The sequence below is a fragment of the Cervus canadensis genome, chromosome 17 (genome assembly GCF_019320065.1).
Source record: "Cervus canadensis isolate Bull #8, Minnesota chromosome 17, ASM1932006v1, whole genome shotgun sequence".
NCBI lineage: Eukaryota > Metazoa > Chordata > Mammalia > Artiodactyla > Cervidae > Cervus > Cervus canadensis.
Window position 1 is genome coordinate 53,577,078 of NC_057402.1, and position 27,076 is coordinate 53,604,153.

Consider the following 27,076-nt stretch of genomic DNA (forward strand, 5'->3'; position numbering starts at 1 on the left):
CACATAACTATGTCCAATTTAATTTGCACTCCTATGGGTTTACTCCTGGACGCCATTCAAGTCGACTAGCACGGAACAAGTCTATGCTTTCATGCGGCTGTTCCAGCGGATTCCACCTGTCTTTGGAGGGAGAGGCTGGCACACAGGGCCCCTGACTGTCTCCAGAGCTTTCTTTTCTTTTTTCTCAAACGCCCACCCCACTCCCCACCAGACCTGCAGGTTCTCTGACTTTATCCCCAAGCAGCCCCTCTGCCGACAGGTCAGGAATTCGATAGTCCATCTCTTTGTGGTGGAAATGATCCATTTCACCTCTTAAGAGCCTCTCTTCTTGACCCAGGATTCCGGAGCCCACACGTTCTCAGAGCCCCCCAGTGTATCCCGTACGGGCATCCTGGAAGCTCAGTTTTCAGCAAGGTGGGCAATTTTGACTAAATGCGCCTGTCAAGGCCTCAAATTAGAAGAAACATTAGCCAGTTGGCATGACAGTGCAACAGCTATCTGCTCTATCTGCCAGGGTTTAGTTACCAGCCTTGAAGCCAAAAAGAAATGGGCTTCTTGGAAACAAGTGATGGAATTCGGGCTGTGAATTATATAACCCACCAGCTTTCCTCAGACTATGGGGGAGACGTTTAAAGTTTTCTAAGATGGAGAAATGAAAACAGCAAATCCCCCCACCACCCTGGCAGCTCCCTCCTACCTCTGAGTACCTCCTGCCAGCCTTTCCTTTCCTCTCCCTCCAGTCCAAGAAGCTAACAAGTGCTGCTGCTTTAAGAGCGGGAAGGTGTTGTTTTAAGGGCCTCTAAGCCCCCCTTCTCAATTTCAGCTCCAAGCTGAGATCACATCCCCCATGGCAGCCAAGGGACAAAAGCCATTTATCAGCCTATCTGATAAAACCTCCAATGGGCTGGATCTTTATCTGAACCAAATCGAGATGCACACACACTGCAAACTCCTGCTTCTCCAAAAGGAGGGATTTCTTTTCTTTTTGAAAGAAGAGGGTCACTTCAAATTTTATTTTCCTAGTTCTTGGGAGGGAACCAAATCAACCAGACCCTCCTATGGGGGGAGGCAGGGGGGTGGAAGGGTGGAAACTGCCTTTTAAAAAAAAAAAAAAAGGAAGAGGAGGAGGACTCCCTGCTGCTTGACCTGGTGTGGAGGTTGTAATATTCCACGGAGAGGGTGCAACGGGTGGGTCCGAACTCTTTGAGGCATTGACACCCTCCATCCTGTCTTTGGCCGGGGCCTCCCCAATGGAATCCTGGGCTACGAGCAGGTTGCGGCTCACCCGCGACGCCCTTGGGGCGCGCGGGGCCGGGTGGGTTCCGGGGAGGGGGGTCCCCCGCCCCGAAGCAGGGCTGGGGCGGGAAGGTAAACGGATCCTTTCTCCCTTACCGCTGCGGCACGGTCCTCCCACCGGGAGCCCCAACTTGCAGCCAGGCCGGGTCCGGACTGCCCAGTTCTGCCAGTTCCTGAAACCCAGTTGGCTGAGGAGCAAAACAAAACAACCCAATCCCCGGTCTAACTCAAGTCCTTTCTTGCAAAGCTCGGGAGAGCGCGGGGGCTGCGGATTCGTTCTGGCTGTGGAGCGAAGCAAGCTCTCAGTTTTGCAAAAAGACACCTCGGAACCCCGCAGCACAATGGAAGGGGCCGGGAAATCCCGCCTTGCATCGGGGACCATTTGGTCCGTGACGTTGGGTTTATTTGTATTTTTTTAGCAAGGGGAAAATGGATATAAAGGGTTTAACTGGCGTTTCCAAGCTGTGAGTAGCATATGGCAAAAATGGAATAAAAACTTTAATGAAACATTATAAAGAAAACAGACCCGGGATTTACGTTTCGTGCCTTCCCCCTCCCCCCGAAAGGAAAAAAAAAAAAAAAAAAGTAAAGAAACTGGAGCGTTTGGGAAGGAACAAATGCTTCTCTGTGGAGTTGGTCTCCCTTCCCCCAACAAAAACAAGAGGTCCCGGCTCGGAGGAATTTGAAAGCAGCGATCTGCCAAAAACATTGTGAAAAACTATGGGGGATTCATTGGAAACAGATGGGCTTTTTCAGCTTTAATTCTGAAATTCTCTCCCTTTCTGACACAATAAAAATAAACAGGGGGCGACGCGGGATGTTATCACACAGAAACAAGGGGCCGGCGGTGCCCAGTCCGTGGGCTTCCCCGCGTGGGCAAGCCCGTGGGGGCGGGACGCGGTCCCGCGGGAGGGGGCGGTCCGGGGCTCGGCCGGGACCTCAGGGGCGCCCCGGCTCCATCCCTGGGCACCGGACAGGTCTGCAAACTGCGGGACGAGAAGCTAGAGAAAGTGCCCCCCGGATCCGAGTCCGTGCCACCCTTTCTCCCCCTTCTCCGGGGCCCCTAAGTGGAGCGTCCCGGGTACCCCCTTTTCTGGGAAGTTGGGAGACGTCCCCGGCGCCTGCGATCTCCCCGCCTGGCTCTTTCTCATTTCAGCCCGAGAGGGTCCCCCCCCGCCCCCTTAGCCAGATCCCCACGCGCATCCATCGCGCCTTCGGCTGGACGCGGGAGAAACAAAGACGCGTGGAAACGCGAGGCGGGGGCCCGAGGGCGCCCGGCGAGCCTGAGCTCCGACTCGCCCGCAGACCTGTGGCCCGGCGCCGCGAGGAGACCCGGGGAGCGGCCGTCCCCGGGCTGGGGCAGTGCCTTACCTGCGGGGAAGCTGCAGAGGAGGAAGGCGAGGGTCGGCCAGAATCCCAGGGCTGGACGTCCTGCCCCTCTCCCCATACCCATCCATCCAGCTCGGCCTGTTACCACTAGCCTCTCCCTGGAAGAAGAGTTCAGGAGAAAAAGAAGAAGCAGATAAATCACGCTGCCGAGAAAGGGCGGCCTCGCTCCGCCGGCGGGAGCTGCGAGCCGGGAGGCTCGGTCCACCTCGGCCGCGGGCGCCCGGCGCGCCCCCCCGCCCCGCGCGCCCCTCCCTCGCCGGCCATCGCCCGGCTCCCCGCCAATGTCGGCGCGGCCCCGCGGCCCCCGCCGCCGCGCGGCCCGCCCCCTCGAGCTCGGGTTTCAGTGCGGCCGGCGGGGGGCGGGCGGAGAGGAGCTGGGCGGGGACCGCGCCGCGGCGCTGGCCTCGGGGACCCGGGGAAGCCGGGGACTGTGGGCGCGCCGCGGCGCCCCGAACCCCGCGGATGTACAACCGGGAAAGGCCCCAATCCCCCGAGACGGCCGAGGCCCGCAGGGTGCAAGGACGGCCACGCGGCGCCCCCGCCCCCCCATCTTCCCTACAAGTGGCCAAGCTAAGTAGAAACTGAGCTTCAAAAAAAAACAAAAACCACCCAGGACCCCTTTACAACCAGACCGCAGTCCCGAAGTCGCCACTGACACCCGGGCTCTTCTCTCGCTCCGATCTGTCCCGGGTGCAGGAGGCTGAAAGATCCACCTCGGATGCGTCCGGGTGGGGCGGGGTGGCCCTCCGGATCTCCCACCCCCGACCCCGTGGTCCCCGGGCTGGGGGCCCCCGAGCCCAAGGGAGGCGGCGGGTGGCGACCCCCGCCTCCCACCCGTCCCCCCACCCCGAGGCGCGGATGCTGCGGTCCCCCGTGCGCACGGCCCGGACTCCAGGGCAAGGCCACCAAGGCGGCTCCTGGGAGGGCATCAGGGTGGTGACTTCCTTTAACTCGGTCACTTATTTTTCCAGGAGTAAAATGTCTCCTCCTCAAGATTGCCGAGGCCTCGCAGCTGTCTTGCGGCTGTTGGGCTATTTAAGAGAGACTGGCAAGGTCCCTTGAGAAAGGCCTTTTGGATGGAACACAAATAGGCCGGAGCAAGTGGTTTTAGTCAGACCCCTCCCTCTTTCGGGGACCCCCCTCACCTCACTTGCAAGCCTACTCATCTGGTTCTTTGGAAAAGACTTCTGCGTTTTTATCCCACTCCGATGTTTCCCTTAAGCTCTGCGGCAGTCGGTCACTCGCTGTGGGCCGCGGAGGCCGCAGGGCTGGGTCTGCCTTCGGGTCGCTGAGGCCTCCCAGGGAGTGGAGCTGGGGCGGAGAAAGCTCTGGGCTCTGGGAAGAGGACCCTTCCTGCCAGAAGTAGTCAAACTGCTGAACCTGGCTTCCACAAAACAGGTAGGAAAGACGACTAACACCTCAAGCAGCCAGGCCACCGGGCAAAAGCGAGCCGTTGTCTCCTCAGGGAAAAATGCCATGATGGCCACTGCTGGCCTTGACAATCTGGAGTGCCACCATACTTCTCTCAGAAATTTAGGTCTCAGTCCAACAGGCTCTGTCTAATTATCATTAACGCCTCTCCCCTCAAAAAAAGGGGGGGGTTATTTTAAGCCCCTGTTGGCAAAATGCTAGAGGTTCCTCCGAGGAAAGGCCACCATCTCAAAATCCAGGTCTCAGATTGCATTCCTCAGGCTTGGCCCGACCAGCAGCCAGACCCACAGTTTATTCTCTAGAATCGCAGGATGGCCCCAGCACAGTGAGGCGGGCCCAGAACCAGACCGCACAGAGACACCTTTGAGGTCCACCAATTAACACCCTCTGCTAGATCCTGCCTTTCACAAGTTAGTTCTAAAGCTTCTCGCTAATGAGAGAGAGAAAGCGTCTATTAGCATTCCCAGCAGCCCCACCCCCACACAGCTGCAGCATCTCCAGGTCAGAGAATGGGACTCCGGGACCCCACAGGGAGGCTGAGAAGGCGGCCTGCGAGCAGGCCCCTTCAGGCACTGTCCTTGCCCAAGAGCGGGGGCCTTTGGCTGCAGGACTTTTTAGCTTGTGGACCTTAAGGTCTCTGTTTGCAGGACTTTGAGCCTTTACACTTCAGTGTCTTCATCTATGGGGCAGGCTGATAACATTGCCACCCCAAGACTACAATTGAATACAAACGTACTTTGGAGATGTTGTGGGTTCCGTTCCAGGCTACCGCAACAAAGCAACTGAGCAAGTCACATGAATTTTTTTTTTGCTTCCCAAGGCTTATCAAAGTTGTTTACACTATGTTGTACTCTGTTAAGTATGCAATCGTATTATGTCAAAAAGACAATATGTATATCAGGTGGCGCTAGTGGTAAAGAACCTGCCTGCCAATGCAGGAGATGTAAAAGACGCAGGTTTGATCCCTGGGTCGGGACGATCCCCTGGAGGAGGGCACGGCAACCCACTCCAGTATTCTTGCCTGCAGAATCCCATGGACAGAGCAGCCTGGCGGGCTACAGTCCACGGGGTCGAAATGAGTCAGACACAGCTGAAGTGACTCAGCGCTAGCAGTGGGATACGGAGGTGGGAGGGAGGGTCAGGACGGGGAACACATGTGCACCCGTGGCTGATTCATGTGAATGCATGGCAAAAACCATCACAATATTGTAAAGTAATTAACCTCCAATAAAAAAAAAAAGAAAACAAAAATACTTTGCTGCTAAAAAATGCTAACCATCAAGTGAGCCTTCAGTGAGTCAGGAATCTTTTTGCAAGAGTCACATCAAAGATCACTGATCACCTAACAAATATAACAGGGAAGAAAAAGGCTGAAGGACTGAGAGAATTACCAAAATGAGACACAGAGACACAAAGTCTGTGAGGCAAACGCTGTTGGAAAAATGACATTGATAAACTTACTGGATGCAGGGTGGCCAAAGACCTTTGATTTGTTTTAAAGAAAGCAGTATCTGCGAAGTGCAATACTACAAGGTGTGCCTGTAGAATCTGGGAGGGACACTGGGCCGTGGACGCACCCCAGCATTCCTGCTGGGGCCTGGCCGCCCTCTGGGGAGGAGACCCAATTCCTACAGCATAAGGGCATCATCTGGGCAGGGGCACAAAGGGCTTCCTTCTCACAGCAGAGATGTGTGAGGCTGGATTTGGACATCGTAAAAGTAGAGATTTGGCTTTCACACAGCTAAGACTATGAAGAGAAACCCAGCCACAAATAGAGCAATATGGGGTTGTGTTGACCTTGAGGAATCTGTCTATACTGGCCAAACCAACCAGCTTATTACTGACAACTCCCCGGCTCTCTGCAAAAATAAAAAATTCTTGAAATGTTGGGTTTGGGAACTCAGCACTCCATTTGCCATAGAAATTCACCTAACTCCGCGTGTAGCTGACTTAAGACTAACAGCTCTCGTTACCTTCTGACCACTTGTGCGTTTTCCCTGGAGACTTTGTCATGCTTCGGCTCCCTTTCCCTCTGTCCTGGCTGTGGAGGTGCCCGCACTGAACCACCATCCCTCATCTCTCCCTTTCCACCTTGGGGGGCGGTGATGGTGCTGTGTGATGAAGGGGCAGAGGGCTTCTGGAAAGCAAGGTCTACATAAGGTTGAAACCCTCCCAGGGGCAGGGACTTCTGGCTTCCCCAGCCTCTGGGGTATGAACAGGTGTGTTCTCAAGCCCAGGGCTTGAGTCATCGGTCAATAAATACATATTTAGGACTAGTGCATGCTAGTCCCTGGGGGACGAAGAAATCAATAAGACAACTCCTGTCTGCTGAACTGCTGGTAGAAATAGATATTAGAGGAAGGTGAGGGGGAAAAGTAGAGGTCAAGTGAACAGCTGACCACCTGGGGAAGGCTTGACCCAAAATTTTGCGAGGTGTCTTCGTAGATTCATTTTCACTAAGAATGATAGTAATAGGGGCTTCCCTGGTGGCTCAGTGATAAATAATCTGCCTGCCAGTGCAGGAGACACAGGTTCGATCCTTGATTTGAGAAGATCCCACATGCCTCAGAACAATTTTAAGCCCGCGAGCCACAACGACTGAGCCTACGCTCTAGAGCCTGTGCTCTGCAACAAGAGGCTGCTGCAGTGAGAGGCCTGTGCGCCGCTACCCAGCCTCTGCTTGCCACAACCGGAGAAGAGGCTACGCAGCAGCAAAGACCCAGGACAGCCAAATAAATAAATACAATTTGGAAAAGAATGATAATAATAATGGCTTATGCTTCAATGTGCTCTCACATTATGTCAGGTGCCGGCTAAGTGCGTTCCATTTCTAGACACTTTAAGCTAAGGTAGTTTCCATTATTATCCCCATTTTGCAGATGAGGAAACTGAGGCTGGGTGAACTTAAGTACTCACCCAATTACCAGCTAATAAACTGCAGAGCCAAGCACACCAAACCCCATCCCTGACATGCTGTATGTGTCTTTCATGCCAATGATGCAAGTCCACACTGGGCTTAAAGGCAAGGCGAGACAGATAAACTTAACAATCTCTTTCAAGAAGGAATAACAGACTCTGACAGGGAGGCACAGAACATAGGCGCTGGGGGCCTCCAGCCCAGACTAGGGTGCAGTGTGGGAAGTTTTCCCAGTGTGGGTGTGCGCCAGGGGAAGATGGTGGGCAAGGGAGGAGGCACAGGGCAGGGCTTCCAGGTAGAAGGAACACCAAAGATACCATTTACCAAGGTGTGGCTTGTCTCAGGAGCTGGAAGATCTTGATGATGGCTATAGGAGAAAGAGGTGAGGCTACAGAGACAGTAAGAGCCTGGGAAAGCCTCTGCAAGGCCAGCACATGCTCTGCTAGGGTGTGCATCTTTAGAACTCGGGAGCCCCACCCAAAGCCTCCTGAAGAAAAGAGATTTATTCCTTTGGGAGACCATCTCAGGGGACTTAACAATAATACAGATGCCCAGGTGCCACTTAGGGCTTTCCAGGTGGTGCTAGTGGTAAAGAATCCACCTGCCAAAGCAGGAAGACTTAGGAGACGCAGGTTTCGATCCCTGGGCTGGGAAGATCCCCTGGAGGAGGGAATGGCAACCCACTCCAGTATTCTTGCCTGGAGAATCCCATGGATAGAGCAGCCTGGCAGGCTACAGTCCATAGGGTGGCAAATAGTCGGACATGACTGAAGCGACTTAGCAGGCAGGCACCACTTGGAGCATCTGAATTTGAATCTCAGGAGGTAGAGCCTTGGGTTTCCGCATTTTTAATGAGCTCTCCCAGGTGACAAAGATGTAGGGATTTGTAGGTTTTAAGTTCTGTCACCCTCCATCAACCTTGGGTGCACATAAGACCCAGGTTGAGTCAATCAGTTCACCCTCTTGGACTTGAAGTCCAGGCGAGACAGAGAACCCAACGATCGCTTTCACTAAAGCAGAGACTGGCACGTGACCCAGGCTGACCAATCAGAAGCTGTCCTGAGACTGTTGCCATGGAGAAGCGCCTGGTTCTGAGCTCTGATTCCTCCGTAGGATGGATCTGGGAGGAGTAATCTGACAGGAAGGCGAGTGTTGAAGAGTGCTGTGGGTTGAAGCTGTGTCTGCAGAGTTGGCATATATATATATTATTATTATTAAGGTTGAACTGTGTCTGGTGAGCTTTTCAAAGACTGATGGAAATTTTCAGGGCTAACCATCCCCATGCCACTCTCTAGCCTGTGATTCTCCCTGAAGCTTCATCTTAGCTCCTCGGAGTCAACCGAGAGCCTGTTCCAGCTATGGGAGCCAACAAAGTCCTAGTTTTGCTGAAACTGGTTTGATTTTGGGTCTTCTCATGTCTAGGCACATTTCCGACCAATCAGGAGAAAGCTAAGGTCCAATACTGGTCCCAGGAAGTATTTTTGCCATCCTCAGAAGTGCAGAGATGTGTTGTCAGTTCAGCTCAGTCACTCAGTCGTGTCCGACTCTTTGCGACCCCATCGACTGCAGCACGCCAGGCCTCCCTGTCCTTCACCAACTCCCAGAGCTTACTCAAACTCATGTCCATCAAGTCAGTGATGCCATCCAACCATCTCATCCTCTGTCATCCCCTTCTCCTCCTGACTTCAATCTTTTCAGAGTCTTTTCCAAGAGTCAGTTCTTTGCAACAGGTGGCCAAAGTATTGGAGTTTCAGCTTCAGCATCAGTCCTTCCAATGAACACCCAGGACTGATTTTCTTCAGGATGGACTGACTGGATCTCCTTGCAGTCCAAGGGTTTCTCAAGAGTCTTCTCCAATACCACAGTTCAAAAGCATCAATTATTTATTGCTCAACTTTCTTTATAGTCCAACTCTCACATCCATACATGACTACTGGAAAAACCATAGTTTTGACTAGACGTACCTTTGTTGGCAAAGTAATGTCTCTGCTTTTTAATATGCTGTGTAGGTTGGTCATAGCTTTTCTTCCAAGGAGCAAGCACCTTTTAATTTCATGGCTGCAGTGGTTTTGGAGCCCAAGAAAATAAAGTCTGTCACTGTTTCCATTGCTGTGTTGTCAATGGCTCTTAATCCATCGGACTTCCAGGTGGCACTAGTGGTAATGGATCTGCCTGTCAATGCAGAAGACGCAGGAAATGCAAGAGACGAGGGTTAGATCTCTGGGTCAGAAAGATCCCCTGGAGTGGGAAATGGCACTCATTTTTTTTTTTTTTTTGGCTGGAAAAACTCACTCACTGGCAAAATTTCTTGAGCCTCCTCCACTCCTCACATTTGAAAAAATTTTCCCTGTACCACGTCTTGAGGAACTCAGTTGTTTAGTGGGACCCAATCCTCTTTTGTAATTATCCCTCAAATTCCTCTTTTTAAAAAATTTATTTTTGATTGGAGGATAACTACTTTATAATATTGTGTTGGTTTCTGCCATACATCAACATGAATTGGCCATGGGTGTACATAGGTCCCCTCCGTCTTGAACCTCCCTCTTACCTCCCACCCCATGCCACCCCTCTAGGTTGTCACAGAACACCAGATTTAAGTTCCCTGCATCATACAGCTCAAATTCCTCTTTCAGACTTCAAGGGCTACACTGAGTCTGGCCATCTCAGGTTTGATAAACCAGAACTGCTCAATCTCTGCGTAACCTTTAAGGTTTTACAGACTTTGATCATATCACCTTTCTGGCTTCATCTTTCCACGCTGACGTCCTTCAAGAATAAAGCACTCAGCTTCTTGGGAAAGCCTTCTGTTTGGGCGATTACTCACCTTCCTACAGTTCTGAGATATTTTCCTCTAGGAGAAGGTCATAAAACTGCCAGGTTTGGGTAGAGCCCAGGGAGAGCACTATTTTTGGCTAGTGTCCGATACCATTTCTGAACACTTGGTCCTGCATGGCCTTTAGCAAACAAACATTTTGCAAAGACCCTCAAGATTCCTTGGGAGCTATAAACAGCCTGGACACAGTCCGTTATTTTTGTAATTTGGATTATGTTTTCCTAAATGCATTGGATGAGACTTGCCCCTGTGAAAGCTTAATATGCATCTTCTTGTAAACTCATAAACTGGTCCTGCAGTTAATCACCATTTGTTTGCCATCTCTCCACAGAGTCTGGAACCATTTCATCTGCAGGCCTGGAATCATTCATTCCTCCAGATGATCTATGGGCATTTAAACAAAGTCTGGGAGCACTGGCAATCCTTGGGGATCCCCACTGTTTATAATTCTTCATTTAGAAAAGTACCTGTTTATCATATTTTTTGTTTCCTATCTCTAAGGACAATTCCGATCCATGGCGATTTCCCTCTGCATTCTGGAGGAACTTACTATTGGAAATGACCTTTGGGGTGGAACTTTGTCAGAAGGAATTTTGAACGTCTAAACATAATTCTTCCCTGTGTTTCTCCAGGCCTATTTCTACCTCCTCAAGGAATGCTAATAGATGATCGGTCCAGTTTCATGTTCTCTTTTGAGAAAGTGTGTTGTGCTTTGGCCAGTTAATTAGGACTTTACAAAGTGCCTGCTGACACTACTTTTTCAGTATCTATTCCACCAAAGTGACTATTAAATGTGACCCTTCCTGGATGGGTGGGCTTCCTTTGTGGGCAGAAGGCCCGGCATGTATGCCCTTGGGCGAGGGCCAGTGTGGAAGGAAAGTTGCCTTTTTTGGCCACCGAGATATGACTGCCATCTTTAATTGCCACTTCTCCCTTTCCTCCAGATGGTCCCGGGGTAGAGGGCCACAGGCTTTCCTTGACCTGTTTGTTTCTATGACGACTTAGGAATCTCCCTGCTTCTCTTCTTCCAAAGTATGGTTCTCACTGTCCTTACTCTGGCATCAAGAAACCTCTTTACCGTTGATTCTGGAAAGCCTTTCATTGCGTTCCCATTTTGACTTATCTTGTTGGGTTTTTTTTTGTTTTTTTTCTTTGCTGCAGGCTTCTTTTCTCTCTGTGTGCATGCTGCTTTCTCAGTTCTGAGCTCTGTCCCTTACCCCAAGGGACGCTTATCCTTACTAATTAAAACATGCAGATTTTTTTTTTTACAATATTTTAATGGATTTTTGAAACACACCTTTCCCTGACATTCCAATGGCTCTCTTTAGAAACTGAATAAATATTCCACTTTCTCTTTGAAACCTCTCAATGGATTTAAAACACATTAGCAGATTTTATTTGCTCTTGGCCATGTCTTTTGCTTGCCTGATGGCTTAGATGGTGAAGAATCCACTTACAGTGCAGGAGACCCTGGTTTGATCTCTGGGTTGGGAAGATGCCCCAGAGGAGGGAATGGCAACCCACTCCAGTATTCTTGTCTGGAGAATCCCATGGACAGAGGAGCCTGGTGGGCTACAGTCCATGGGGTCGCAAAGAGTTGGACACAACTGAGCAACTAATACTCTTCACATGTCTTTTAATGTCTATGATCAGGTTAGTAAGATCCCTCCACCGCTACAAGGCAGATTCTTTTAATCAGTTTTTCTGTTTCATTCATTCAACAAACATTCACTGAGTACTCTGCTCTGAGCGGGTTTTGGGGGTTCTCAGATGAGCAGCAGACAGTTTTGCACCCCCCTCCTGGAACCCCAGGGGGGCAGTCAGATGTGGAGATGAAGAATTCTAGTTCTGAGGACACTTGAGCGTGGTGTTTGTGTGGTATCTCAGGAGTCTCATCTTTATTTCCCATTCAGTTGCCACAAATCAACTTGGGACCTAACAAGGCTGGGGAGCCTTTCAGAACTGGGGTCTCTGTCAGTAGCTTCTTTAAGGAACTGGACCACTGACTGCAGAGCAAGAAGTCATTAGCACCAGCTATGGTGACAGCTACATCACTATCGGCCTCAAGACTGGAACACCATCTGTCAAAATTCCACCTTGTGGACAAACCACATCAGACTGCCCCGTGGGGTGGCATCCCTGCTCAGGGGTCCACTTCCGAGGACCAGGTTGGCATGGGACGGCTGTGTGGAGTGTCTGCCCCAGAACCTTCCAGAAGCACACCCCTGCTGGTAGACATGTGCATATTCATGGTGCTGGAAAGATATAAAAGGGATTTTTTTTTTTTTTTTAAAGAAAACACAGAGACAGCAAATTTCCTGGACTTTCTGTTTCCTTCAATATAACATCAAATTTATTTCAAGAAATTGAAACAGTATTATACACACGTTAAAAAAATCAATTTCCTGTTAAATGAAATCAGTTCACTATCCCTGGAGGTCGTGACTATTTACAGTTTCATGTGTATCTTTCTAGATATTTCCGTATGCATATAAGCACACGTAAAATCAATCAAGCAATCGATATCTCTAGCTAGCTAGCTATCATTTTACCAAAAAGTATTAGCAAGCCCCCAACTGCTCCCTCCCCAATGGGTATTTCCGATTTCATTCTGTCTCTCAGTGAAATAGCCCTGTAAGTCCCTCCACTCATGGCAGGAGCTGAAGAGACTAAGAACTGGGTTCTCCAGCCAAAGGGGATATATGTCCGCAGAGAGAGATTTAAATATAAAACAGTTCATGTGAACAAAGAAGCAGACTCAGATTTACAGAGAACCGACTAAGGTACTTGTGGGGAGAGGGGAGTGGGGAGGGGCACTGTAGGGGTGAGGAGTTAAGAGATACAAATTATTAAGTATAAAAGAAACTTCAAGGATATATTGTACAACATGGGAGATACAGCCAATATTCTGTAACAACCATAGATGGAGAATAATGGAGAATAACTTGTACAAATTGTGAATCCCTATATCATGCACCTGTAACATGTAACATTGTACACCAGCTATGTTGCTATTGTTGTTTGGCTGCCCAGTTGTGTCTGACTCTTTGGGACCCCATGGACTGTAGCACGCCAGGCCTCCCTGTCCCTCACCGTCTCTCAAAGTTTGCCCAAACTCATGTCCATTGCATCAGTGATGAGCTGCTTGTTTGCATCAGGTGACCAAAATACTGGAGCTTCAGCTTCAGCATCAGTCTCCTTCCAATGAGTATTCAGGGTTGATTTCTTTTAAGATTGACTGGTTTGAGCTCCTTTCTGTTCAAGGGACTTTCAGGAGTCTTCTCCAGCACCACAGTTTGAAGACATCAGTTCTTCGGTGCTCAGCCTTCTTTATGGTCCAGCTCTCACAACCGTACATGACCACCGGAAAGACCATAGCCTTGACTATATGGACCTTTGTCAGCAGAGTCAGCTATACCCCACTTTAAAAATAAATGAAATCCACGTGAGGGATGCCAATTGCCTTTAAAAAATTACATCCTCTTTTTCTCCTGGACTTAATTCCCACTTTCAAAAACACGTATTCTGTCTTCTCTCATCTGTAAGTTAGTAAATCCACATTTACCCCAACTTACACGGTAGAAGGTAACCTGAGTCAGGTCATCCAGCTGGCTGAGTGGCAGAGTGGGGTTTGGGCAGGTCTGGGTGACTCCCAGCCGTCACCTGCCACCTCTGATGTGCTCACTGGCTCCTTCCCAGGCACAGAGATGTTGGGTTTTCTGTCTGCCTCTACTGACCCTTGTCCATCTATTAATACGTGCTCATCTTCTTACTCAGGACAGAAGGAAGGATTCCCTTTGAGATCCCCCAGTCTCGTTGGAGGCCTTCAGATGATCTACTAACAGTTTCTGGGGTCTCATTTCCATAATGTAAGCCCCTCCTTTCATCTATTTGTACCTCTCCTTCTTGACCCCTGAGACTCTCAGTAAGCTCCTGGAGTGGCTTCATTCTTTCTTTTGCTACATCTTCCCTTTCTCCCTAGATGGGATTATGCACTAGTATATAGCTGGAGTTTCATTTATGAAAGTCTTCCTCACTTTCCTCTCCAGTTCTTGTCCATGACTCCAGCACACACCTACCAGCTGGTCTACAGCTGCCAATTCTGCCTACAAAGGTCAGTATGGAGGGATAGCATTTGTGAATCGCTTACTTGTCAGGGTTGAGATCGAGACTTTTAATTAATTTATTTATTTTTCTTTTTTTGGCAGCAGGGTGCGGCATGCAGGATCTTAGTTTCCTGAGACTAGGGATCGAACCTGCGCCCCCTGCAGTGGAAGTGCGGAGTCTTAACCACTGGACTGCCAGGGAAGCCCGAGATTGAGAGTTTTTAGACACTGAAGTGGATATGGAGAAAGAGAGAGACCTGGGGTTTGGGACAGGTCTACGTCTAGCTGTGTGGCCCCTGTCCCATCCTATCTCTGGACCCGCAGCTTCTCAATCTACAGAATCATGACCTGGGTGCCCCACACCCCTGGGGGGTGGTGTCTCTCAGCTTCACAGTCTGGTGTCTCTAGGGATTCAGTGACCAGGTGTTAGCTCTGTAACTAAATGGCCTTGCCCACACCTGAGTCTGAGGAGCCACTCTCGGGCCCCATCTGGACCATTTCTGGGTTCCCCCAAGCGAAATGTTGATGAGCAAGTAGGAAATGTTATTTGAAAAGTGACATTTCTATGTTTTAGTGCCAGCATGAAATTCTTCGGCAATCATTCCCAGCAATACGACCGTATATCTGAAAACACAGCTTGAAAACACTTAGTAACCTCGTTTTAAAACAACTTTTGGGTGCCTATACTAAGATGCCCCAGGTTCCTACAATGGAGAACAGACCACCCAGCATGTTCCTCTTCACATTCCAGTAAGTTCTTGGGAGAAGAACCAGCTTGGACCCATTTATCCACCAAATGGCAACTGTTTCAACTGACAGTGCGTCTGCATCTCTCCCAACCAGCAGAAGGCCACGGTATTTGGATTAATGAACAAGTTGGTGCCAAGCACAAATACCATAGGCATTTAGCAATAGGAACAGATAACCAAGTTATTCATCAAATTCAAAACTGTTTAGAATGGCTAATGCAAAGCTGAAATAAAGAAGATCCCCAGCTGATGGGCGGTGGGGAAGGGTGCCAATCCAGGACAAAACCAATGCATTGCTTTATGTGACATTCTCTCTACTACCATGGTTTTCTTTTTTTAATTTGTTGGAGGCTGAGGGAATGTCTTCACTTTTATATTAGAGAGTCAGTATAGCATGCTGGCCAAGAACATAAAGTCTGAACAGATACTCTAAACCTCAGTTATCCCATCTGAAAAATGGGGATATACTTTGGCTGCCTCATAGGGTTATTGTGAAGATTAAATGAGTTAACACAGTAATAGACCACTTAGAACAGATGCTAGGAATAGAGTAAGTGTTGATAAGTAATTGCCAATGTTAGTCTTACATTACCAATAAGAACCATTGTTTTGATTGTAACAAAGTATCTACTATACACTGGAGCCTTTGGATGTGTGGGAACTGTGGGAAAATCCGCAGAATTCCCCCAAGGACTTTTAGTTTTTAAATTAAAAAAATACTTTTTATATAATTTTTAAAGGTCACACTCCATTTACAATTATTACAAAATATTGGCTCTATTTCTCATGTTGCACAAATACATCCTTACAGCCTATCTCACACCCAGGGGTTTGTATCTCCCACTCCCCCACCCCCACTGACAACCACAGGTTTGTTCTCTATACCTGTGAGTCTGCTTCTTCTTATTTTGTTATATTCACTGGTCTGTTGTATTGTTAAACTTCCACATACAAGTGGTATCATACAGTATTTGTCTTTCTCTGTCTGACTTACTTCATTTAGCATAATGCCCTCCAAGTCTATCCATATTGCTGCAAATGAGGCTTTGACATCTTGGCAATTGTAAGTAATGCTGCTGTGAATATTGGGGTACATGTATCTTTCTGAATTAGTGCCCAAGGACTTTTAGATAACCTTGACCTCTGGGTGGGTTCTAAGTGCATTATCAGTTATACTCAAGTTTTGTTGAGCAACCGCTGTAAGACAAAGTCTCCCACATAGCTGTAGGCTCATCTCAACAATGTGATGGACACAGCTGTTTCAAAATGAGGAGACCGAGACTCCGGGAGATTAAGTGATTTGTCCAAGGTCACTGAGAATATAAATGTCAGGGAGAGGATCAAACCCAGGTCTGTGGGGCCAAGTCCAGTGCATTTCCCACCAAATCACAGCTACTTCTCATTTTCACCAGGGCTTACTTTTTCCTGTTAGTCAAATAATATGCTCCATATATATAAAGATGGCTCATGATTAGAGATGTGAATATGTTTAGAGATATACTGTTTTCCATAAACAAACAAAAATATTAAAATGTTTTAAGAAAAGAAAAATTTTCCCGAACCATCTCTCCTACTCTATCCCCATAAAAACTTAGGAAGTTGAAATAAAGATTTTTTTTTTTCTTTCTTTTGGGTATGTTTAGGTCAAGTTTTCATAGAGTTTTCACAGAGCACTTACCTGGGCTTAGCTCAGTTGCCAAGTTGTGTCTGATTCTTTGAGACCCTTTGGACTGTTGCCCGCCAGGCTCCTCTGTCCATGGACTTCTCCAGGCAAGAATACTGGAGTGGGTTGCTATGTCCTCCTCCAGGGGAATCTCCCCTGACCCAGGGATTGAACCCTCATCTCCTGCATTGGCAGGAGGGTTCTTTACCACTTGAGCCACCGGGGAAGCCAAAAGCCTCTGAGCGACAGGTAATATTACACAAGATGTTTAGGGAATGCCAGCTACAGTATCAATTCATTGCAGTCCCTTCAGACCTCAAGCCATTCAGAGCCTGTCTTAAATTCAAAATCAGATGGGCTTCCACCCCTAGAGACTGGTCACTGACCCAGAAAGGGAAGACTTGGGCGCCTTCTTGGTTTGGTTTGGGTGTCATCTTGGCTTGGGTTTGCTTTACCCTCATTGACTCTTGGCCCAGGTGTGTGTATATGGGGAGCCGTAGGTTCCCTAGCAATGCACCCCTGAAGTCAGCAGACTCTCCCAGTAGCATCTATTTGCTCATGAAGAAACCAGATGCTTGGAGTTAAGGAATCTCCTTTCTCAAAATGCTCTCAGCAGAGAAAAAGCAATGTAAAACCTCACCGCATGGAAGAGCGTCGCATCAAGCTTTTCGTTACCATATGACCTTGAGGTACCCAAGGACACAAAACCGAGGATAGTAAGGGGAGCACTTTGAAATCGGTATTCAGAAATTTGACTTTCAAACTATTTTAGTTGTACTGACTGATGTAAAACAACATAAACTCCCATGAACTCCTTGTTCTGTGGCAGAAATGACTTACCAGACCTAGCAGTGAGGGATTATTAGCAAGTCTGGACCTGTGAGGGAAGTGATCATGGACCTCCTCACGTCTAGAGGTGAGCCAGTCCTCAAGCTCTACAGTTCCAATTTTTAAATTTTGGCCACACCACGAAGGTTGCCGGATCTCAGTTCCTCAACCAGGGATTGAACCTGGACCACAGCACTGAAAATGCCAAATCCTAACTGCAAGACCACCAGGGAACTCCTATCAGCTCTGTATTTCTTTGTGTTTGCATAAATGGAAGCCCATCTGAGAAAACACAGTTGTATTAAAAATCGATTTATTATTTATATTTTACCTCTTTTCCATAAATGATGTTAAATTAAATGTGGCTCAGACGGTAAAGAATCCACCTGCAATACGGGAGACCTGGGTTCGATCCCTGGGTTGGGAAGATCCCCTGGTGGAGGGCATGGCAACCCACTCCAGTATCCATGCCTGGAGAATCCCATGGACGGAGGAGCCTGGCGGGCTGCAGTCCATGGGGTCACAAAGGGTCAGACACGACTGAGCGACTAAGCATAGCACAGCACGCAAATGAAAGTCATGTACCCGAACTTCCAAACAAGCATGAATTCTTATTCTCTTCAAGGTGCCCATTGTTTTGAGGAGAGCTGGCAGCTGTTACAATTCTGTGGATGAAATGTGCCTTTCCGCGTGGCTCTGCGCAAGGCTCTGTCAAACCCCCACCCTGACGCGGGGTGCGCCCGCTCTCGGCCAGGCGGGACGTCACGGTTCACCTGTGAACCACGGGGCAAACTGCATGAAGGACATGGGCTGCTCACAGGTACTGCAGGAAGGGCCTGGTGTACCTCCGGGGCCACACGGGGAGGCCAAGGCCAAGGGCGAACAGAGAGACCTGACTCGGGGCACACGCCTTTAGGGGCCGTGGGTAGAGGCTGCCGGGGTTCCTGACCTAAGGCCGGATTGGTCAATTCAAACCAAAAACGTGGGCTTCCGCTGAGCCTGAAGCGGGTCTCAGCTAAGGGGGGCACAAGCTGAGAGGAGAGACTGTGGATCCTTCTCCTGGGGAGAAGGAGAGACTGTGGGTCATGACCCCTGGCTGCTTTCTAGGGCGTGCACTTGCACGAGGGGGCTGGTGTCAATTTAAGCTCCCCACAGCCCTCCTGGCCAAACAAAACGGATGCAGAGGCAGCGATACCACAGGGTTCAGTTCAGTCGCTCAGTCATGTCCGACTCTTTGTCACCCCATGAATCGCAGCACGCCAGGCCTCGCTGTCCATCATCAACTCCTGAGGTTTACCCAAACTCATGTCCATCGAGTCGGTGATGCCATCCAGCCATCTCATCCTCTGTCATCCCCTTCTCTCCTGCCCCCAATCCCTCCCAGCATCAGGGTCTTTTCCAATGAGTCAGCTCTTTGCATGAGGTGGCCAAAGTATTGGAGTTTCAGCTTCAGCATCAGTCCTTCCAATGGGGTAGCTTAGCTAAACCCTCAGCAGCCCAGTGGATTTGTTCTTGTGCGTGTGGGTGTGCTCAGTTGCTCAGTCATGTCCCACTCTTTGCAACTCCAGGGATCGCAGCTCGCCAGGTTCCTCTGTCCATGGGATTCTCCAGGCAAGAATACTGGAGTGAGTTACCTTGCCCTCCCCCAGGGGATCAGCCTGACCCAGGGATTGAAATGGAGTCTCTTTTGTCTCCTGCATTGACAGGTGGGTTCTTTACCACTAGCACCACCTGGGAAAGCCCAAAAGATGCCCTGCTGCTGTTGCTAAGTCACTTCAGTCGTGTCCGACTCTGTGCGACCCCATAGATGGCAGCCCACCAGGCTCCGCCGCCCCTGGGATTCTCCAGGCAAGAACACTGGAGTGGGTTGCCATTTCCTTCTCCAATGTGTGAAAGTGAAAAGTGAAAGTGAAGTTGCTCAGTCGTTTCCGAATCTTCCCGACCCCATGGACTGCAGCCCACCAGGCTCCTCTGTCCATGGGATTTTCCAGGCAAGAGTACTGGAGTGGGGTGCCATTGCCTTCTCTGAAAAGATGCCCTAGTGAGATAGAAATCAACAAGTTTCAGGGTTCTGCTCATCTCTGCTATGTGTCCTGTGAAGGACACAGAATCTATAAGATTTAGCTGTGTTTTATGAGATTGTTGACAGAATCTTTTGTTTTCAAGTTTCTGCCAGATTTTCAGACTCTGACAAACCCAGGATCCTGATTCCTGAAAGCTCTCCATCTTGGAGCGTTGCTTTAAACAAAACAATCGAAAAAAGAAAAGCAAACTCAACTGGCAATTTTATCATAGTTTTCTGCATAAACAGTGTCTGCAGCACTTTCATTCTTTACTGTAGTAAATCTGGATATAATAATTTTATAAGGTATGTACACACATTTATGTTTTTCAAGTAGCAGTGACTTTTAATATTTTGGTGGTGGTGGTTTAGTTGTTAAGTTGTGTCCAACTCTTGCAACTCCATGGACAGGAGCCCACCAGGCTCCTCTGTCCATGGGATTTTCCAGGCAAGAATACTGGAGTGGGTTGTCATTTCCTTCTCCAAAATGGTTGCAGAATTGATGGAAACTGTTAGCCATTCAGTCATGTCCGACTCTCTGCGACCCTGTGGACTGTCGCCCCCCAGGCTCCTCTGTCCATAGAATTCTCCAGGCAAGAATACTGGAGTGGGCAGTCATTCCCTTCTCTAGAGGATCTTGCCGACCCAGGGATCAAACCTGAGTCTCTCACATTGTGGGCAGATTCTTTACCCTCTAAGCCGCAGAGACAAATTCTTAAATCTTTCAAAGGGGGCTATAAAAGATATTTGCATTTGGCCTTTTTTCCCAATTTCTGCCCAAATCACAACATTTCTTTTTCTTCCAGCCCTTAGAATTATAAAGTTTCACACCTCAGTAGGCATTCTTGCCTCCTTATCCTTAGGCTCTAATGAGATACAGCACTTTCTCTTTATGGGTCAGATCTGGCTAAGAAACTGTCATCCCTTTAAAAGATGTTCATTTTTTCACCAAGGAAACTGACTTCTGACCAACTTTGCCTGCACACCTGGGCAAGGCAGTCCTTAATTTTTTCCACCGTCCTGTTCATCACTCTTCAGAGCAACGTTGCTAAAGGAAGGGAGGCTGAAACTGTACTGTCGCTCAGTCAGAATGAGGAAAGGAGAGACCCGTCATCTGAAAGGCCTGATCTCCCCTCTTCAAGTTAAGTCTCTGTTAAGTTTGTTCAATGAATAAACAATGCATGTTGTTTGAAAAGCAAAGCCATTCTCCTTGAGAGCCATAGGGACACTGCAGACACTTAAAAGTTGTCTTGGAATGTTATAAGTCAAATTCTAGAACAGTGATCTTTAAGGAGGGGTGCCCTTTCATTTCACGGAACAGATGCCAATAAGCCTGCACTTTGTCTGTTTAGGATCAGTTTCATTTGGGTATATCCTGCCTCTCTTCGTGGGTGGCAGGCTTTGGGAGAGAGTATCCCTCTAAGACATGACTTAATTTGGGGACCATACTTGGAAAAGCAAGTGCTTGAGTTTAATTTGTTTGGTAGCAAGGCTGAAGGAAAAAAGCCCAGTAAACTTGCGGAAAACCTTGGCCACACCTCTCCACCTCTCTGGGCAACAGTTTTGAGAAGTGGAAATCCCAGAACCTCTTCCTGACCGCTTCCCTAGAAGCAGCGAGCATCACTGTGAGAGTGACTTGAAACAGCGCCCGCCCTCCCCGTCCTGGTGTTAGGAACGCTCAGTACCTAATCATTTTATTTCGCATCTCTTCATCTAAGGATTTCTCTATCTGGCCCCCACGGGCTGGTTTAAAAGCCAAGTCAAGGGGCGTGTGAACTAGGGGCTTCTCATCCTCCACTGTGTATTATTACACACAGTGGGGAAGGATCGAATCAGGCCTCAGAGAGGCCTGGAAGGAGAGAAAGCAGACAGAGGTTCCCTAGCGAAGGTCACAGAAGCCCTCTTTGAATAAGATGCCACGTTACAGCAAGGCCCTTTCTGTCCTAAATCTAGTTATTAAATAAACACCAGCAAAGGGGGACACAGTTTGCGACAGCGTGGGGAGTGAGCGGAGAAGCCACCTCTCATTTGGAATGTCTGTTCAGAGCATAAGTGTCTGTCTACCACCTGGGAAGGAAAGGACGGAAGCCGGCTTATTGAAAAAAGGCAGCTGGGGACCTCCCTCACCACCTCCACAGCTCAGAGGCTCTCAAGGGGGCAAGGACCCTCCCCACAAGGAGAGCACCACACCGCTCTGCAAGGAACCGGCCGACCCTTCAGAACAGGGAGAGACCAGCTCATTGCTAATATCATCTGGCCTGGAAGGTGGGAGCAAAAACCAGGCTCCGAGGGACGGTGGAGTCTGCCTGGCTCTGGGGGCCCCACCCACAGCCTTTGTCGCTGGGTTTGCCATCCAACAAAGTCTGCCCCAGTTGCTAATTGGGGATCACGTCCCCTATAAAGGAGGCCTGCTTGTTGCCTGCCCTGGAAGTGGAACAGCAGGAAGTCTCTGCGCAAAAAAAAAAAAAAAAAAAAGCCATTTTCGTATATTATACCTCTCTTGGACAGATTTGTGCCAGCCTCTTTTCCAGTTCTCCTTCAGCTGCCCTCCAGAGCACAGCCCATCTCTTTTCTAGGGTCAGGGCTCAAGACTCCCCTGACAAATCACTCGTGTCTGTGATGCACAGGAGAAGAGCACAGTCTGGGCACAGGTTTTGCCAGTTTTTGCAACACGTGTCCAGAACAGGCGCTGGCTCACCGCTGGTAACATTCTAGGTTATGTTTGTGCCGTGTGTGCTCAGTCGCTAAGTCATGTCCCACGTTTTGCGACCCCATGGACTGTATCCCATGGGATTGTCCAGGCAAGAATACTGGAGTGGGTTGCCATGTCCTCCTCCAGGCGATCTTCCCCACCCAGGGATGGAACTCATGTCTCAGTGCATCTCCAGCATTGGCAGGTGGCTTCTTTACTACTGAACCACCCGGGAAGCCCTATGCTTGTGAGAGAGGACCCTAAAGTCAGAAGAAGAAGGTGACGGATCTTCTCCAGGTGAAAGCCTGCCACTCAGTGCGACCTGCAATTCTGACCCGTGAGCTGGGCGCGCGGAGCTCTGTCGTCGCTGCGCTTCAGCTCAGCCGGAAGGTAAATAAATACAGCGGTGAAAACTCGTCCCTGGGTTAGCTCCTGCCTCCCGGAGAGACGCCGGAGTCTCCCACTTTGAGAACATCCAACTTCCAGGCCTAAAAGAAACGCGCGGCTCATCATTTCCGCTAGATGGCGCGATGTCCCTTAATCCGTCCGCAAGACACCCGGTTTATAAAAACAAATACAATCCGACGCCTTCCGAAACCACACCACATAATAGCAGCTCGCGGGCGCCCATCAAAAAAAAAAAAAAAAAATCTAAATCTGGGGGAATTGACTCTACGTCCGAGCAAATCCAACGCAATCACATTAACAGGCTGCAATCAAGAATTGCACGGGGGCGCCCCCCTCATCGCCCTCCCCCTGGGTACACCTGTTCCCCCGCCCCAGCGCTTTCCCTGGGATGGGCCACGGCTGGCGTCACGCGCGGAGCCTTCGCTGCGCGGAGCCCGCCGGGTCCACCTGTCCGCTTAGGAACACCAGGGTCCCCCGGGGTCCTACCCCTTAAGCACTCAGCCCAAGCCCCTCATCTTCCTGCGCACCTGCCCTCCCAGGCAAGGGACCGCTCGGACCCGAGCCCACACAGCGCCGCGTCGACGCCCCCTCTAACTAGGCAGCTTGGCGCAGGGCAGGGGGACGCGGCCCGGGCGAGTCGGGCCAGTGAAGGCTCACGGCGGGACGGCCCGGTGGCCCGCTCGGTCCCTGGCCCCGCGGGCCGATCGGAACGGCCGCCCGAGGAGGAGGTGGCCGCGCGGGAGAAACGGAGCTCCCGGCACGCGCACAGTGGTACAGACGGTCGCCGGGTGTGCCCAACCGCGCGCGCTGCGGGCTGCCGGGGGAGAGCATTTTAGGGGAAAAAAAGAACAAATACCAAACCACAAAAACTTTACTGCTGCCAAGAGCTCAAGCGATCGAGGCGCAGCAAAGCTCCAAATCTGGGCAAGATGAAAGCAAGATGAGACGCAGGGTTGGGGAGGCGAGGGGTTCGGTGGGAACCAAAGCGGTGCAGTGGCCCGGGCAAGTGGCGGCGGCGGCGCCTCGGGGCTGTCAGAGCCGGGTCGGTCTCGCTCCCGGCGCGCGCTTACCTTGGCGGCTGCATGAGCCCCTGCAGCCCGCGGGGGGTGGCGCTGGCCGGGCGGCGGGCGAAGAGGGGGTGCCGGGGCGCCGCTCTCGGCCCCGGGGCAAGGTGGGAGGGGCTCAGGAGGCGCTGGTCCCCGCCACCCCGGCCGGCTCAGCAGCGGCCCGGGGCGCGCCGCCTGCTCCCGGGCTGCATGCTTGCGAGCGCCTGGAGGAGCCGGCCCGAGAGCGAACGGCGAGTGCTTCCCCAGCCCAGAGGCTCGGGAGGCGCAGCCCGCGCTCCGGAGACAACTGCCGAGTCGGGCTGCTAGGGCCAGCCCCCTCCCTCGCCCGGCCTCCGCCCGCCGCCGCCGCCGCCGCCGAGCGCTCGGCGTCTCGAGGTTCGTTTGCGCGCGGAGGGGAGGGGGCGGGCCGGGCGCCCCGGGCGCGAGCAGGGGGCGAGGCGGGCGGGGCCGGCGGGAGGGGGCGGGAGAGGAGGCGGCGGTGCGGACTTGGATTGCCCTGCCCTCCGCAGCCGCACCTTCCCGCATCAGCACCCGTTGAGGGGTGGGCTGGGGCTGCGCACGATGCAAATCGATACTTCCCTAAACGCCCGGGTCAGGGGGGCGCGGGGGACAAGTGCGGCGACCCTCGAGGCGCCTGCAACTTTCCCAATCTCCCGCTGGGATGCCCTGGAGAGCACGTTTCCATCATCCTTTCCTAGGTGGTCCAAGGGTCAGGGACCGGGGCGGGGTCGAGGGGAGTTGCTCTGAGGTTTCTGGAATAGACCTTCGCTTCCAGGAGAAACGCCGCTGCTCTCTCCAGAGGTACACCTTTGTTGTAGACTGAGATGTTTGTTTTAAGACTCTTCTGTTGGAAAACTAACACACGTACGTTAAATGTGTAATGCACAAATACGCTGTTGCATACAATAGTACAAAGCTCAGGCATATCTAGAGGGTAAAGACGACCGTATCACGTCCCCCCCACCTTGCAGCCGCTCCTCAGCGGTCACCTCGGGTCGGGGTGTGCTCCGCTGCGGGTCTTTCTCGTCCTTGCTCTGCCCTTTTACCCGCACACGCGCGGATTGCAAGTGGATTCTCACGGGCTTTTCAAAAGACTGTTTGACCGCGCGGCGCACGCACACACTGGCGACAACACAGCCACTTGAGCTGCGATAAATGCCCCAGAGGCTTCCGGAATCCGGAGAAAGATCCGGATCCCTGCAGTGACAGACAAGGAGCCACCCCATCGCCCCGCACAAATCAGAAACTGCAGCTGGGCCCTGAAGTCAGCCTGAACACACACCTCACGCCCCTGTTAGCGCTGCGCGGCTGGAGAAATTGGCCAGCGCATTTCAGACGGGGTGATGCCCTTGGCGTTTTTTTTTAAACGGAAAACAAGCTGTCTTTGGATTTGGATGTGATGAGACCTCTTTGGATTTGCACAATAAAAAGGTTTTATCTACATTAAAAGGCGATCGTTGTTTATGCTTGTGGTCCTGAGGGATGTGGTTTGAACTCTATATTCTGTTTTATTGGCATTGAGATAGTCTATAGCTGAGATATAAATAAAATCCATGTGATTTAGCAGGAAGAGATTGGGTATTGGGATCGCTGGTTTCTATAATTAGGTCTGACCTTGGGCAAGAGTTCTAGCTTTGTTGGGCCTCAGTTTCCTCACATAGAGGAGTTGTACTAGATTTTGGGAGAGGGAGCGTGAGGGGGAGAGATCCAGCCCTAACAGTTGGTGAAAACTGATTTTTTCCTTCCTCTGTCTTTCAACTCAGCTCTAACCTCTCCTCCGTAGGGAATGGCTATTCCAGCACCACATGTTTCCCTTCCTAATAGTGATCTCACTTTGCAGTTATGCACTGGTTAGCATGACCCTTATCTAGTGTGTCCTTCTCCCATCAGACTGTAAGCACATTGAAGGCAGGAGTCTGGACCACTTGGGGTCCTCATTGCATCCTCAGCATTTAGTATAGTGCCTAGCACTTGATAGGCATGCCACAAGAATCTCTGAATCACTATCACCCAAATAGACAGTTTCTTACTGCTTGTCCAACTCCCTTGTCATTTTTAAAAGATCTGTAAGTGGAAACATTTTAAAATGAAACCTTTGGAAAGGACCCAGAAGGGTTTTCCTTTCTTGGGGGACAAACAGTTCACTGTCTAGATGAGGACAGATGATTCTCAGCTTAACCATAGGCCGTGGAGACAGCTAGCTGCTATTTACCTTGATGAGCACCGGCTCCCACGGAGGAGATAACAAATATGAATGTCACTCATTAAAGTGCTTGATTAAGGTGGAACCAGGCAAAGGCAGTTGCAATGCACACACGAGCAGTCAGACTTAAATGAGGCCATGGGGTGTGTTTAGGGTGCAAATGAACAAATGTACATGCTCTCAACCAACCATCTAGAAACACTCCTGATATCAAGTTCCAGGGATTGCTTGTCTTTCTTTACTGCAAAGGACCTGAATTCCTTAAAAAAAAAAAAAGATGAACAGGAAATGGGCTAACCTGGGTCCAAGAGTTAAAAAAAAAATTAAAGCCACTATGAAAAAAGGGCTGGTGGTGGGGGAAGTGAAGGTCTAATGCAGCCTGAGACTAATATCTGTAAGTTTCTCTCTTGTTCCGTGTACAGAGTTACTGGGAGAGGTTAAAATCTGGCTTTACATTTATAGAGGAAAACGAGAGGGCTGGGGTTTCCACCCCTTCTCGGCTGCTTTTTTCTTTTCTCTTGTTTGCAAGGGATAGGTACAGCCCTGGATGCTCAATCCAAGTCCCTTGCGCAAGCTTCTGGTTTCCACAGTGAGCCTTAGTCTGCTGGGAAGTGTGCAGTGTGGGTGAGGCTGATGGGGCTGGAGCCTTTGGTGCCACCCCCCAGTGCAGGGAGCCCTGTGTTCCTGGGGTGTGGAGCATGGAGCTGTTTCTAGCGAGGGGTGGCACCTGTAGGCGAGAGCACACTCTCCGAAAGTAAATTCCCGATGAAACTGATTAAGGCTTCTTCCCAGCTGGCAAAGCAGTGTGAAGTGAGCTGGCACGACTCTCCGCTGAGGGCTGGCACCTGGACTGTCTCTTTGGATTGAGTACCACTCCATCATGACTTTCTGGGGTAAATTCAGGTTCAAAAGTAAAAGTGAGGCTTAAAGGAGAAGCAGGTCAGGAGCTGTCGTAGGAGCCTCTTAAAGAGAGAGGGACTGGCTGTCCCACACCTGGCTTCAGCAAGACACAAGGAGAGAGTAGATGCTGAGGTCTTAACTTGTTTGGCACAGACCCCCATGAGGTGGGGTGGATGGCATCCCAGAGGCATCGCCTGCCCTAATAAACCCAGTGCGTTTTGTGTCAAGCAGTTATTCTCTAGCTGGCGCTGTGCTGGACCCAGCAGCAGGCACTTACTTGAGGAACACAGCCTCTGCCCATAAGACACATGCAGTCCAGTGGGAGGAAGGAAGGTGGAGCAGTGAAGTCTCAGTAGCTGGGGTTTGCGGGGGGGGGGGGGGGGGGCGGTGCCTGAACAGCTCCAGTTTTTCATTTCATCAGCCTCTGTCCTCATATAATTATAGTGACACAGAGTGTTTGTGTAAATGCAGGTTTAAGGCCAGACTCAGGCCTTCCCTTCCAACCAGACTGCTGCTCATAACTCGCTATAGA

At 50.4% G+C, this 27,076-nt stretch overlaps 1 protein-coding gene across 1 annotated transcript in view; it reads right to left on the reverse strand.

The window, feature by feature from the left end:
• Positions 1-23,762, reverse strand: part of RGMA (repulsive guidance molecule BMP co-receptor a) — a 49,057-nt gene extending 25,295 nt beyond the window's left edge. The window contains exons 1-2 of the mRNA XM_043490247.1: positions 23,445-23,762; positions 2,668-2,783 (exon numbers count right to left, since the gene is read on the reverse strand). Coding sequence (XP_043346182.1) covers positions 2,668-2,783; positions 23,445-23,458 — 130 coding nt within the window. The 5' untranslated portion in view covers positions 23,459-23,762. The remainder of the gene's footprint in view (positions 1-2,667; positions 2,784-23,444) is intronic.
• Between the last annotated feature and the right edge of the window lie 3,314 nt (positions 23,763-27,076).